The 15224-nt window shown below is 44.4% G+C and overlaps 1 protein-coding gene across 1 annotated transcript in view; it reads right to left on the bottom strand.

The window, feature by feature from the left end:
• GLG1 (golgi glycoprotein 1) overlaps window positions 1–15224 on the bottom strand; it is a 206841-nt gene that overhangs the window by 57285 nt on the left and 134332 nt on the right. The window contains 4 exon segments of the mRNA XM_075073751.1: window positions 4996–5210; window positions 7603–7786; window positions 10956–11027; window positions 11866–12069. Coding sequence (XP_074929852.1) covers window positions 4996–5210; window positions 7603–7786; window positions 10956–11027; window positions 11866–12069 — 675 coding nt within the window.

The following is a 15224-nucleotide window of genomic DNA, read 5'->3' as shown; positions in this document are numbered from 1 at the left end:
CTCTATTTCTCGGCCTCAGAAAGCATCAACCTGACATTGGGTCACGAAGAAGATATTAGAGCAGTGGGTTTCAACCTGCAGACCCCTTTGGAAATCTTAGACAGCCTGCAGATCCCCAGGGATCCTTGGACCACAGATTAAAAACCACTATACTAGAGGAATTCCCATGCCCTTCCGCCTCTCCTCCCCTGCAATGACATGGCATTAAGAAGGCTTCAGGCCAGTTATCAATACAAGATTCCAGGATTGTTACTCTGAAGTCTAGGATATTTGTTGAGTCAGTGTGAAGGGATGACATGCTTATGGGGTTAATAAGAGAAGAGGAGACCAAAGAAAAGCTGGGCCAGAAAAGGTGAGGAGAGTAAGAGAAATCACGTCTCAACAACAGCTCCTGTTCTGCCTGTACTGACTCCAGAGTGATGCCGTAAGGGTCACATACTCATCCATTTGGCCACAGACCCTTTCCAGGACATAGTTAGCTGTTATGAGGGCATATACATACACATATCTCTTGAGATCTACAACCTCCACTCTAATGAAGAAGAAACTTTTAGATATCTTCCCCACTCTAGCTGTGCCTCTGTTCCTTTCTGCCCCCAGGAGCTTTGTTTGTAGCTCTGAAGCATGGGTTGTAGGAGGAGGCTTTGGCTGGGGGTGCAAGCTCCGGGGTGGGGCCAGAAATGAAGCATTCACAGTGCACGAGGGGGGCTCTAACTTGGGCGGGGGGAGGGCTCCGGCTGGGGGTGCAGGCTCTGGAGTGGGGCTGGGGATGAAGGGTTTGGGGTGTAGGAGAGTGCTCTGGGTGGTACTGAGGGGTTTCAAGTGCAGGATGGGGATCACGGCTGGGACAGGGGTTTGGGGAACAGCTGGGTGGGTAGAATTGCAGGCTCCAGGCAGTGCTTACCTCAAGTGGCTTCTGGAAGCAGCAGCATGCCCCCCGCCCCTCTCCAGCTCCTACATGGAGGTGTGGCCAGGCAGCTCCGCTGCACACTGCCCTGTCCATAGGCACCACCCCTGCAGCTGTGGGGGCAGCATGCAGAGTGGAGTCCCCTGGCTGCCTCTACTTGTTGGAGCCGGAGGGAGGACATGCCGCTGCTTCTGGGAGCTGCGCGGAGCGGCCCCTGACCCTGCTCCTAGGCTGGAGCGCCAGAACGGGGCAAGCCCCAGACCCTGCTCCCCAGCGGGAGCTTGAGGCCTGGATTAAAATCTCTGGCAGACCAGATGTGGCCCATGGCCATAGTTTGCCCATGCCTGCTTTACAGACACACAACACAAGAGTAGCTAGCAGTTCCCTCCATAAGGAGGTGGGGTCTGGAGCCCTGTGAAACAGTGGAAGAGGTACTGCCCTCCCAAAACCAGCATCTGTCCTTGATGTAGCACTGATGATAGTAATCTGAGAAGGTGGAACCAAAACTCCATAGCCCTGTGAATTTCAGGTAAGGGCACACTGCTGCCATATGCCAGTAAAGCTTCTATCCTCCTGGTTGGATGAATTTACAAAATTAGAAAAAAAATAAATAATAAATAAAATAGAATTCTGCCAAGCTTAACAACAGGTAATCCTCCTCAGAGTATACTCAGACACTTTTGGAGAGGTACAGATGGTGACTGACACAGAAATGTCAAACCCATTTTTATCAGAAATTTGGGGTGAGGTCCAATTGCCACAAAGAGGAAGTGATATATGATATATAGGTAGATTATCTGTATCTGCAAATGCAAGATCCTCCTGGCTGATGAAATGGCCACAGAGACCAAGGTCTTCAGTGAGAGATTGTTCAGAACACAAGAATCTTGGGCTCAGGAGGCCTTTCCGTAAATTTGATCAGTAACAGTGCGAAGCACTAGGATCCGACAATGCCCACACAGGAAAGCAAAAGTTTATAAGACCTTTAAAAACTGTTTCGGAGGCTGGACAAATGCCATGGTTCCTTTTGCAAGGGCATGAAACAGTGGCAGAAACAGTGACCTAAGTCATAACCAGGGATAGCCTTAACACCAGACTAGAATCGAAGAATGAACAGAACCAGATGAGAACCAGGATCCAGACCTTGCTAACTTTAAGCCATTCCTTTAAACCACATCTGTCTGGTAGCATGACACCACCTAGTGGAAGATTTTCAAGACAAACAGGACTGTCTTTATCTCCTCAAATAAGAAGGAGACAAGATATCCTTCCTGTGGCAGGGTCACTCCCTTTATGAAAGAGCCCATCAGCTGGGTGTGTCTGCACCTCCATCCCTCTGCATTGCATTGTTTACGGTGACCCCTGCTGGCATTTAAACTTCTCAGGTGGGTTTTCAGTGACGCAGCCCTCTGGCCAAGTCACAAACAGTTCGTATATGCACAAACAAAACAGACCCCTTCCAGGGTAGTTCAACAGGGCTTGCCACAGTGCCCTCAATAAAGTCTCTGTCCATAGCCCTATTTCTGGGCTCAGTCCACAACCAGTCCAGCAGGGCTTATCGCACCACCCTGATTCAAACAGTTTCTCAGCCCCTTCTGGGCTTTCTCTCAAACTGTCCCTGCTCTGGTTTGGAGCGGTGCCCCCAGGGCTTCCTTCCTGGAGCCTTCGCCTATTGCCCCAGATGAGTCACTCTTACAGTTCAATCCCCTTCCGGGATGGTATCAGGAGTCCCACAAATGCTGACCTCCCTCTCAGGGTCTTCAGCTCCTTCCTGGGCTACTTCCCTTCTCAGGGCTTAAGCCACTTCTCTAGTCGCTGGTTAGTTGGGGGGGAGGGGAGGGGGGCAGAGGGAACTCAGGCCTGCCCCCTAATCTGTGTCCCAACCCAGTGATTCTATAAGAAGCAGCTGCCTGTTTGTCCCTTTAATTGCTTAGTTTCCCTTGGCTACTTCCCCCTGGCCCCACTACTTTCACTCTTATCTCAGGGCTGAAGTCTGCAGCCAGCCAGGGAACACCCTCCTTGCTCCCCCTGGTTCCAGCCAGCAACTTAATCTGCTCACTCCAGCAGCTCCTGTTATATGAGCCTGCTGGACTCTAATTGGCTGCTCGCTGCAGCCTCTTCTGATTTGCTGCTTCTCCAGAGCTGCTCTAGGCAATCTGGAGGACTCACCTCTTCTGCTCTTTCCTGAGGTGGGGAATGGTAAGGCCATGAGGTCTCCAGCAGGGGGCCTCAGGGCCGGGTACATCCCCTTCATGCTTCCACAGAAACTTGTTAGCAGTGCTGTCAAATGAAGAAACTCAAGGTGTAAGTAAACACCTGGCTGTTCTGCTGGGACAATAAATCTTGACTCAGAGGTAAGTAGGTGGATGAACTTTGGAAGGCTGGCTCTGCTGGGACGAGACCAAAGTGACTAAGGTTACCCTGACTATTCTGTTGATTATTCCTCAACATTCTCAGGATGAGAACGAAATGAGATGGCCATTGGAGCCCTTTTCCCCAGTGTGAATGAAGGTGGTCTGATATGCATGGTGGGTCTCTGTTACAAAGCAGAACATCTGCTTCAGTGCAGGTAAACTAGTCAATGTATGAATGACTGCAGCCTGACAAATATTTGTTTGATCGAATGCAAGACAATCCAAATTTTTTCTGATCAAGTCATCAACTGGAGAGTTTAATCCCTGCAAGGTGCATACCAGTCTGATTGCCTCCTGACACAGTAGGGTGACTAACCTCTGTCCGCGTAGGTAATACCTCGGCGCAGCTTTTCAGACAATATAGGCACACTTGCCCTCTGGTCTGTGGGAGAAAATGTTTGAGAGGGAGCCTAATGGCTTTCACCTCTAGCAAGTTTATAAACCCTCTACTCTCAGTGTCCCTAAGGATCACCAATTGTTAAGAGATCCTAGCGTTCTCTGCAACTCAGGACATTCACCAGAGACAACACATCAACAAAAGGCCAAGCTGGCACTGCATAAAGCACCTAGAGCTATCAATGCAGCACTGGAGTTAATGGAGCTGCAGAGAACAATATCCCTGAAGAAAATGCGGAGGCCATCAATGCATCCGAAAGAGTAAACTCAAACGTCTAAACATCCAAACTGAGGGGCCAAAACCCAGCCTCACAGGCATCAACAGCTCAGCATATGATTCTGCACTAACAGGGGTAGGGTGCTCCTTCGCTGACTGCTGTCACTAAAGAACTGAAAGGCAAGGTTCTAGAGGGCTATACTGACTTCCACATACTGCAGGTAACAGTTCCGCTGCTCACTCAGACTGCCACGTCTCACTAGAAGTAAAATCCCTAACACCATTTTATCAACTCTCAATTCCCTCTACAGTGTCAGTCTTCCAGGATCAACTCACACAAACAAGCTGTATAGTCATTAAAACAGAAATTAGGTACAAACTTGAAATTAAGCAGAACTAATAAGTTTGAAAACAGACATTAATGAATTAGTGAGTTCAATTTATAGAGTTACTATCAGGTCAAATCTGGGCCAAACTTATGTTTAGAAAACAGTTTTTATAAAAAACTTAAAGACAAAAGAAAAATTGCTATTTTTTCCTCATCTTTTGGAGAAAAGTTAACATTCTCTGAAATGCTTGCAGCTCAAACTTTGCAGCACTGTAGCATATCAGAACTTGAAAACGATTAGTCTATTTTCATTGTTCAAACTGGGAGAAATAAAAGAGTAAAACAGCATAGTGAAAAGTAAAATTGCAAAGAACTTATATATTTCTAGCAAACAAAAAAGGGGAATATCCTTGTATAAATGGAAGTTTCCCTACATTGTGCTGTAGGGAAGAACCAGATGATTTTAAAGAACTACAGTATCTGGAGATCAAGTATGCACTTGGAATTTTTAAAGCGAAGTTAAAGAAACGCAACATCACAACTGGATTTTTAAAGCAAAATTATTCAACTGCTGCTGGATACTAAGTCAAGGTTCATGCTACCAGGGTGTATACCTACCACCAGCTAGACTGCATCCATTAGACTCCTCAGAGCAACGTATGAAATTGGAGTAAGAGCAGCTCTTCTACAGAGCACACAACATGGAATTGAAGTGACATAAGCCTCTCCTTACCGCCTGCTGGCAGTTCAGTCCAACGTTTCCCTTCTCCCCACGTACAACTTTCATCAGGCAATGCAAAGTACGCCCTTTCCGATGCAGCCCTGAGCAGTGGTGTTCAATCTCCCCTCGGCAGCTCAGAATGATTTCCGGGCTCAGCGAGAAGTCTTCCATTAGCATGCGCCGGTAATCCAACATTTCACCCTGGCACTCACTGCTCACTTGCCGACCTAGGCCAAGCGAAGGTAGATGTGATTTAGTGTTAATGCTTAGTGGTGTCCTTCTGCAGTGCAAGGAAGCATATTGTAATTGAACATTTCACACACTGAAGGAGTAGAGACAATATCGGCATTCTGTATAGTGCTGAGGCAATATAGATAATTACTGACCACCACCCGATAAACCAATGAACAAACACTAACAGTCACTGTTAATACTTCAAATCAATAGTAACGTGACTGCTGAGAATAGGAAGTTCTTTAAATAGAATATTCTATTATATTCTGAAAACATTTACAGGAACATTCCAGTTTGAGCCTGTACTGTTCAAGAGCAGCTTTTGTACCATAACCAGAAGCCCTCAATGGATTTCTAGCCTTGAATGTGCTGAGAATAGATGATAATCTTGTAGTTCAAGTGATCAGTTTCACTGCAGAGATGGAAGCCACTTGCAGTAAATTAAGGGCCTTTTACATAATTGGAAAAGATTATTCTGGCTAAATGATGGGTTTAACATGCTATTTAGGGGGAGAAAGGTTTCATGGGAGACATCAGAGTCTCATATTCAGAGGGCCATGAAGTTCAGGCACATTACAGAAATGACATGCTGGATTTCTAGCAAGTAGACAATAGTTGTACAGAAATTCAGCTTTGAAAAGTTTAAGATATGCTAATTAGAAATCTTCTTGGAATTCCCTTATGCAGTTTGACTCAAAAAATTGAAACTGGAAATCTCTCAACTCCAACTTTTGCCAATTTCCAAGTCATGCTTAAATTATATGGGTAGGTGTGTGAAGCAATGTTCCTTCTGAGCTAGAATGTGTGCACCTCTGGGCTAGGTATTGCATAACATGTTTCATCAGCAAAGAAGAAATTAAACACACCACAGCAGATGCTGCAGGGTTGAGGAATTCAGGGAAGCAACCAGTCCACACCTGTCCTATAAAGAAAACACTACAGTAGGCAGTAAGTAGTACAATTTTTACACAATCCAAATGTAATTACTCATTCAAGGCCATCAATGAGAAGACTTTGAGAAAGGTTGCCACGGCACTTGACCCTCATTGCACCAGAGGCATTACAGCATGCAGTCCTACTGCAGAGTGGTACAAATGTCTCCAAGACACAAGTTAAGAATGTGTAACATTGTGTGCCACTTGTACACAGTTGTATAGCAGATTTGTCAAGTTTACGTAACATGGCCCTGCTTTTTGAGACCCTCTGATAGGCCCATATGTTCTGCAATGCCTGTGGGACAGTTTTGGGCTCCAGAGCAGCCTCAGCACTCATCATCCTTGCTCTCTATATTTAAACAAGAACATTAATTAGCATTGTGTATCATTAGGATGCAGTATGCTCTGCTGATGTATACATACATGTGTATAGTAAGAAAATTAATTTACTTAAACAACTTAGTTGAGGAAGAGGGCTACTTACAACAGACAAAAGAGTAAGTGAATAGCTTTGGCTTTCATGTTGTGAGCTGATCATAAATTAAGGCAGCGGTTTATATCATATACTAAGTAATGTATATTTCATGTTTATTATATAAACAAAGAGGAAAACCACTTAGATTAGCTGTGGAGGGAAGGATTTAGTACAGCTGCTTCAGGTTTCAGTTCCACAGCAACAATTTAAGTAGACTTTGCCATTTTATTGTCAAGGATTTTAAAGTATATAATAGGAATCACTTGAGCACACTTTGGAAACTGTTCTCCATTTGATAATCTTCACACTGAGATCACTGACATGATGCAAGAATTAAAATAAGCAATAGTCTTCCGCAAACATATTAAGAGTTACAGGCCAGATTTTATTTCAAACCTAGCTACAAAACAATCCACCAAATCTCTAACAGCTTAGGCATATGCAAGTCTTATATTAAGCACTGTTGCATGAGGGACACCCCACTGATGGAAGTATCATCAGCAGGCAGTTCCATTTTAATCTGACGAGCCAGAACTTGAAAATAGAACATTCTGCTTAATGAGTAACCTCTTGGTATCCAGCAATAGAAGTTGCCGTTATCTGGAAATTGCCAATAAGTGGAAGGCAGGTTTATGGGTCTATAGCCAGGGAAGGAAGCATTGAGTCAGGTTTTCCCTGGCTGCAGCCACACAAACTTGCCTGCAGTCATCCCATTGCTTCCTTCCCTGGCTGCAGCCCTGCAAACCTGCCTGTGGCCAGGGCTTTCTTCCAAAAAAAGTTCTTAGTAAGCAACATGCCCGTTGCCACCATCTGAATCCCATTAACATTATAGTCAATGGGACGGATCGGCCCCTGGCAAAATGCTGCTATTAAGCAAAAGCTGTCAATGTTGGGATTGCTATTAAGTGGAGTCTATTGTAGCTACGTTTCCAAATAAGCAAGCAAATCATGTTACCCAACTCTAACCCCTCTCACCTCTGTGCACTGCAGACTCTAGACACATCAGCAGGTAGGAAAGCCTGGCTTCCCGGGACCGGGGAAGGTTCTCCACGTTGCAGCGGTACTTCTTCAGGTCACTTTTACAGGATTTTGCCAGTGAATAACTGACTTTATAGTCCTGAGCAATCAGCTTTTGACGGGTTGTCAGTGCATCACGACACTGAGGAAGATAAGTGTTAGAACAGCTGAGCTGTCAATCAGTACAAATATATACTGTCATGGGGCCTAATGATCAGCCCACTCTAACATAGCATGGCCCTTTAAGGGGTTGAAAGGTCCAACACAAAGACCTAAGGGGACGTGGAGAGAAAGATAGTCGTCCCAGGAATGAATGGTGTTTAGACAGAATGACAGGATTTCCTCTCAACAGCCTGGGGCCACGAGCCATGCAGAGAGGGCAGGGCAAGACTCCCCTCTCCTCCAACCAATTGGGGACAAGCTGCCTCCTCCCTCACAGCAGACAGACACCCAGATATACCAGCAGGGAAAGGCTGAAGCCTGATTAAGGAACAGCGGCCAGCTAAGGCAGAGACTGGCAAAGGCCTCAGAGCTGCTGAAAACACCTCAGCTCCAGAGAAGAGAACTAAGGGCTCCTGCTTAGGAAGGACAAGGAAATCTGACTAACAGAACCCAGCTCTCGAGAGGAAAGCTGGGATTCCTGCTTAAGGAAGCCATGAAAGGAGGAACCCAGGTGGTTTCCAAAGACAGACTCAAGAAAGAAGAGAGTCTCCTGCTTATATTTATGGCTCTAGTTAATAAGGAGACCTTTGGAAAAGGGGTGCTCTTTGATTTAAAAGAGTCTGCCTGCATTTGTTTATAGGCCAGGTGAAGAGAAGTGAGCAGGTCTCCATTGCAGCACCACAGCTGACCAAAAGGGAGCACACAGGGGCAAGCTGCAGGCCACCACAGTCTGTTCTCACTCAAACACACCAGGTACTCTTAGAACCAGCTCTCTGGCCTGGGAGAGTGCAGGCTGTCAGCTCTGAAGCTTGTAAAAGTTCACTGCTGCTTTGGATATATGCACATGCTGGGAGGGTATGAAAATGCTTCTCTTTCTCATACTTAGGAAAAAACGGCAGCCACTTGTGAGAAATGACGCTTAGCTGGGGCCATTCTTAAAAGCAGGCGCTACTCCTACAGTTTTGATTTCAACTCATTTTTACTGAACTGTTAGACAGTTAAAACATCTGAAGAAAATGCAATAGTACATTGCCTCCAGGTATCTCATCACAGGCTCATTCACTCCAGTGAGCCCCAAAGCAGGTCTGCCCAGATACCTCTCATCTCCATCCCTTCAGACAACAAATATTTAAATTCTCTTTAACCCCAATCGTTATGATGCTGTTTTGGGAGTCGAAGGGGTTCCTCTCTCTCAAACATGTATGCCACTAAAGCTATAAGTAAGAACCTCTAGTATGGATGATAAAGATCCTTTCTCCTCCCTTCCCCCACAACCCACATTCACCCCTCATGACGCTCCTTTTCTACACTATTCTGGATTGAGCGTCCCAAGGATGCTACTCGATGGCAGCACACTGCACAGCATCCAGACTGAATTACTCCTGTATTGCTTGCATTTATGTTCATGTGCCATTAAACAAGGTGCAAATACAGGTACAGACAGAAAAGGTTTTGAACTCCAGTCTGGCACATCTGTGAGATTAATTCTAAATTTCTATATAGAGTTTAATGGGAAAACTGCAGTTACAATAGACAGTGCATCTGTGACGTTACACTCTACATGATTTTATCGAAATATGCTAACGAGTGTGAATATAATGTAACTGGAATATGTTTCACGCAAAAGATCTCTTGTAAGGTACCATTACAAAGCTTATAATCTACTCAGTGTCATCATCCTGTTTGTATAAATGTACCACTCTTGTATCTGAAACAAGAAATCTGAAATATAACTGAGAGCCTATTGTAGTTATGCAAAGTGTGGCCCATTAATGGTGGTTTGGAATCTTGATGGCTCCCATTAACCAGGATAACTGACTGTAGATGGCGCTGTTTTACTTGTAAGTCTTCCTGTATACGTGTGTGCTGGCAAATGGGCAATGAAGTCTTACAGTGACATGTGATCATGTCACCTGAACTGGAATCCGTCTTTAACCTGGTACTTTTCCACTGGGGATGGGGGGACCCAGAGAGAGACAAAAGATTCCCGCCTTGTGCCAAAGATATGAGAGTGGGTGGAACAGAAAAAAGGTGACTGGCCATCATGAGAAATCCTGTAGCTACCATCTGAGCTGGAACAAGGGCTGTACCAGGAGAAAGGATTGTGCCCAGTCTGTAAAAAAAGCTTATTGAAACATCTGAGGGTGAGATTTTGTGTGTATTCAGTTTATTACTGTACTAGGCGTAGATTTGCATCTTTTAATTTTATTTTGCTTGGTAATTCACTTTGTTCTGTCTGTCACCACTTGGAACCACTTAAATCCTACTTTCTGAATAAAATTACTTTTTACTTACTAATGAACCCAGAGTAGGTATTAATACCGGGGGTGGGTGGGGGTGGGGAACAGCTGTGTATCTCTCTCTATCAGTGTTATAGAGAGTGAACAATTTATGAGTTTATCCTGTATAAGCTTTATACAAGTAAAACGGATTTATTGAGGTTTGGACCCCACTGGGAGTTGGACATCTGAGTGTTAAAGACAGGAACACTTCTTAACCAAGCCTAAAGCTGTTAAGGGGACGTGGTTCAGACTTGCATCTGGGTCTGCAGCAGGCTAGCGGGCCTGGCTCAAACCAGGCAGGGCACTGAAGTCTTAAGCTAGGAGGGCAGGGAAAGCAGGGGCAGAAGTAGCCTTGGTGAGTAGCCTGGTGACAAAGCGATAGGTTTAATATGCAATGCCTTATCGAGAGATGCATCAAAATAATCTGGTTTAGTCTATACAGGAAAGCAACACCACTTATCTAGAACTTCAGGGATAAACAGCACCACCACCATTCAATGTTTAAAGTAGGAATAGTCACCCAAAGAACAGGAGAGAAATCTTTACTTGGCCAGATCCCTGCATTTCCTGGGCTTTGCTTTCCCTGGTTTGGTAGAGGGACTACAGTGGTATATCCCTAATGCTTTATATACCAAATATAGCACTCCCAAAACTAAACAAAAGTAACCAATCCATACCATCAGCGTACACCTGGAAGCACGAGTGTCCCAATTTAAAGGCATCTGTTCAAAGTTATTCAAGGGACCCATATCTATCTGGCCAGCTTAATAGTGGGTTACCGTAAATTTAGTAATAACGGGGATAGGGATGAATCCGACAGAGGGTCAGTTAGCTGGATGGATTTGCCCAGCTGAAATAGATACCTACCTTTTCACTCATAGATTCTTCAAACTTGTGGTTAAAAAGGCACTTGTAAACCCGGCCTTCCCCAGCCTGAGTCTGTGAAACAGAACAGCAGCACTGGTAATTTAGGATAGTTTACAGCTTACCCTCTTGCTAACTAAAATCCAACAGAATTGTGCTATGGTACCAAAGTCCTACTTCTAAACTAACGAAGCAGTGTTCATGTGCATTATGGGAATAACTCACTAACATTTGTTAAACATAGCACAGAATTGAAGGTGGTTTTTTTTGTAAAGGAACATATTTCAGATGAGTTTCCTTACTCTGGCTCCTGCCATCTTTTTGCTCAGAAAATACCTTTTCTATTAATGCAAGAGAACCAGAACAAAGCAATAGGTCTGCTTTCCTGCTGCATCACTCAATGCCACTGCTCCATTAGCAGAGCCTATGATGTTTCAGCTGCCGTTAATTCAACATCATGACAAGAATGGGAGTAGAGCTGAGAGTCTCCTCTCCTGTCCACTCTAAAACCACAGAATGAGATCAAAATGTACTTTTCATAAAACCTCATAGGAGTTCCTGGTGCCAAAGGTGCTTAACTAAAAGCTTAGAATAACAAGAGAATCTGCTACTCAAATCAGAGATAAAAATAAAAACTGAGAATTTGTTTTCAGCCACTCAAAGGACTGACAAAAACGAAATGCTTAACGGAGGTCATATGCTATTGACAGTGGAACAGAGCAGTAACCAAAGGCTGCCTGATACAGTTGATCTCTTGCACAAGTTTCACCACAGAAGATGGATGTATGAAGGCTGACTGACAGGTAGTTCCCAGAATCACTTCAGCCATTGTGGGATCTTCCTCTCTGTCCTTTGGCTTTTTTCAGGCATTGATTTGTGGGATAAGACTGGACTAATAATTCCAGCTACTCACATTTTCACAGAAGCGTTCCCGGTCATCGCGGCATGCAAAGTACAGGTGTCGGTCCAAGTGGAAGTCATCAGAGGAGAGTTCAGCCACACGAAGAATTGCTTTCTTACACTCATCAGAAACCTTAATTCTGGGATCACTCTCTTCTGCCTCCTTTACCAGCCCTTTCTCCAGGCAGGCCACCACCTCTCCTTGTGAGTGCGCATCCTACATAACAAAAAGATTGCATCAAGACCTTTACCAATAAGATTTTTGATCCATTATTTACAAGAGCAGAAGACAAGAATGAATATTTCCTAACATACGGGAATGCGGAAAATGCCTGATTACCAATTTAATTTATCCAATGTGTTCAAATCCATATTCTGTACCCCAAGCAGCCCATAATGCTGACTTACACATGCCACATACTAGGCTTAGCAAGTGGCTAAGAATGCCCAAATAATTTTAGCCCTTTATAGATACCTGCCACCAGAATTAAGTGACACTCAATTTATATACAGACTTGAAAGTTATGCAGACATGCATTCTGTTCCAGTGCATGGACATTCATGCAGTTGGTAGGAGCAACAATTCACACAGCGTGGAAATAGTTGGCTCCCAAATTCAGATTGAGAGGAGAGAGAGATACCCCACCATCATGCTCCAAGCCAGGAGCGGCCAAATAAAATTAAATTGCAAAGCGATCTGCGTTGTATTTACTGTCCCCATCTTTCTTTGTAATCCAACAGTCTTGCGCGGCATGATCCACATACCGTATCATAACAGACTGAGGATGTGCTGATGGTTCACAGTGGCGTAGCCTCCTTCAATGCTTCTGGGTTTGCTTTAATGTGATTTAATGAGATTATCACCATTTAGACACACTGCTTTGAGCAGTTTACCAAAATGGCCAAGTTATCTTTAATCTGACATAGCCTTCTTATCACCATGGCAACAGCAAGTAGCAGTGTCACATTAAAGAAACATATTTCGGGGAGGGGAGGAATTAGAAAGCTGCTCTGTCAATGTGGCCTTCATTCTGGTCACTGATAATTAGTGATGTTAAGCATTCACAAAGGAGCATTTAGCAACCTAGGATTCTCAGTGCTAAAAAAGTCAAAGCATCCAACACAGCACTGAGTCTCATAAGGTAAGCAACTCCAGGATAACATCCACTGCCAAGTGGGCTCAACAGAGTCCGAATGTAACTTTGGATCGAGAGGATTGTCAGTAACGATAGCAAGCAACCTGAGGAAGCTCATTGGTTTCCAAAGGATGGCACAAGAGGAGTCACTTCTGCCCGGCACCCCTGAAGTAGGCAGTAGAATGTTGATCAGTGAGTTTTTCACAGCCACACAGCTGGGCATGCTTAGAAAATTAAAACAATAAGGTACCCAAGGGGCCTTCAGAAAGTCTGAGCCCTTAAAATATGAATCTCTCTCTGGTGGAGCTCTGTCCAAGATGGCTAGCTGAGAAGAGTTCTATAACTAAAGGACTTTCAACTATCAGCCCCTTTCCTTCAATCTATGCTGCTTTGGTGTGACAACCACCTGCTCTAAGGGAAATTGTTCAGCAGTGCCCTATCTGACTGCTTGGATAAATCAATCTGCTCGTGTGTACTGCATTAACAGGCATTCACAGTGAGCCCTTCTCTCCTTCAATCCCTTGCTATATGTCAAGCCAGTGTTACCATAACAGCCAAGAGCAGATAGCAGCAGAGGTTGGAACAAAACAGGAATCTTTCAAACAGTAACATTACTATTTAAAGCCACATAATTCTTCCAATAATCATTCCCTCCTGTTCCGACATTTCTCCTGGCTCAGGAAGCCTTTGATACCTATTTGGTACTGGCACAATAGGACCACAAGCAGCATTCAAAAGCCACGAGTTACTGAAATCACCACCAATCCCAGATCTACTAACACTTTTTTTTAAATGGCCAAAAATATTAGGTAAAAAATTTATGGATGTGTCAACTGAGTTGAGTCAGCAGTCTTCACAGGTGCCATTACAGAATACTGCTAGCATGTGGCATCGTGTCAGATTACCCCACTCTACTGATTTATCCATAACCACGTTAGATACAAACTTTTGCCCTCAAATCCCTGTGATGATGCACATACAGCTGTTGCAATTGAGCCACTTAATATTACAAACTTCATAAAAGGTGGCTTAAACACATCTGACAACTCCCTGCTCCAGCCTGCCTTCCAAGCTGCAAGCTCTGCTTCAAAGATCCTTTCATGCATCTCAGACTCACAGACTTTAAGGTCTGAAGGGACCATTATGATCATCTAGTCTGACCTCCTGCACAATGCAGGCCACTGAATCTCACCCACCCACTCCTGTAACAAACCCTAACCTATGTCTGAGTTACTCAGTCCTTATATTGTGGTTTGAAGACCTCAAGCTTCAGAGAATCCTCCAGCAAGTGACCCATGCCCCATGATGCAGAAGGCGGCAAAAAACTCAGGGCCTCTGCCAATGCCTGCCATGGAGGAAATTCCTCCCGACCCCAAAAATATGGCGATCAGCTAAACCTGAGCATGTGGGCAAGACTCACAGTCAGCACCCAGGAAAGAATTCTCTGTAGTAACTCAGATCCCATCCCATCAATCCCATCACAGACCACTGGCATACTTACCTGCTAATAATCAAAGATCAATGATAAATAATTGCCAAATTAGGCTATCCCATCATACCTCCCTCATAAACGTATCAAGCTTAGTCTTAAAGCCAGATGTGTTTTGCCCCCACTATTCCCCTTGGAACGCTGTTCCAGAACTTCATCCTCTGGTGGTTAGAAACCTTCGTCTAATTTTCAAGTCTAAACTTCTAGTGTCCAGTTTATATCACATTTGTTCTTGTCTCCACATTGGTACTAAGCTTAAATAATCTCCTCTCTCTCCCTGATATTTATCCCTCTGAATATATTATAAAGGACAATCACATCCCCCTCAACCTCTTTTGGTTAGGCTGAACAAGCCAAGCTCTTTGGATCTCCTTTCATAAGACAGGTTTTCCCATTCCTCAATCATTCCGAGTAGCCCTCCTGTTCCAGTTTGAATTCACCCTGCTTAAACATGGGAGACCAGAATGCACATAGTATTCAGATGAGGTCTCACCAATGCCTTGTATAACGTTACTAACACGTCCTTATCCTTGCTGGAAAATACCTCGTTGATGCTTCCTAAACTGCATTAGCTTTTTTAACCGCCATTCACATTGGCGGCTCATGATGTCATCCTGTTGACAACCAATGCTCAGGGTCCTTCTCTCCTCTGTTACTTCCAACTGATGCATCCCCAATTATAACTAAAATCTTTTATTACTTCCTAAATGCATGACCTTGCACTTTTCACTAATAAATTACATCCTA

Source organism: Chelonoidis abingdonii, chromosome 19 (genome assembly GCF_003597395.2).
Source record: "Chelonoidis abingdonii isolate Lonesome George chromosome 19, CheloAbing_2.0, whole genome shotgun sequence".
Taxonomy (NCBI): domain Eukaryota; kingdom Metazoa; phylum Chordata; order Testudines; family Testudinidae; genus Chelonoidis; species Chelonoidis abingdonii.
The sequence above is the reverse complement of the archived record's forward strand: the minus strand, read 5'-3'. Positions and strand labels throughout refer to the sequence as shown.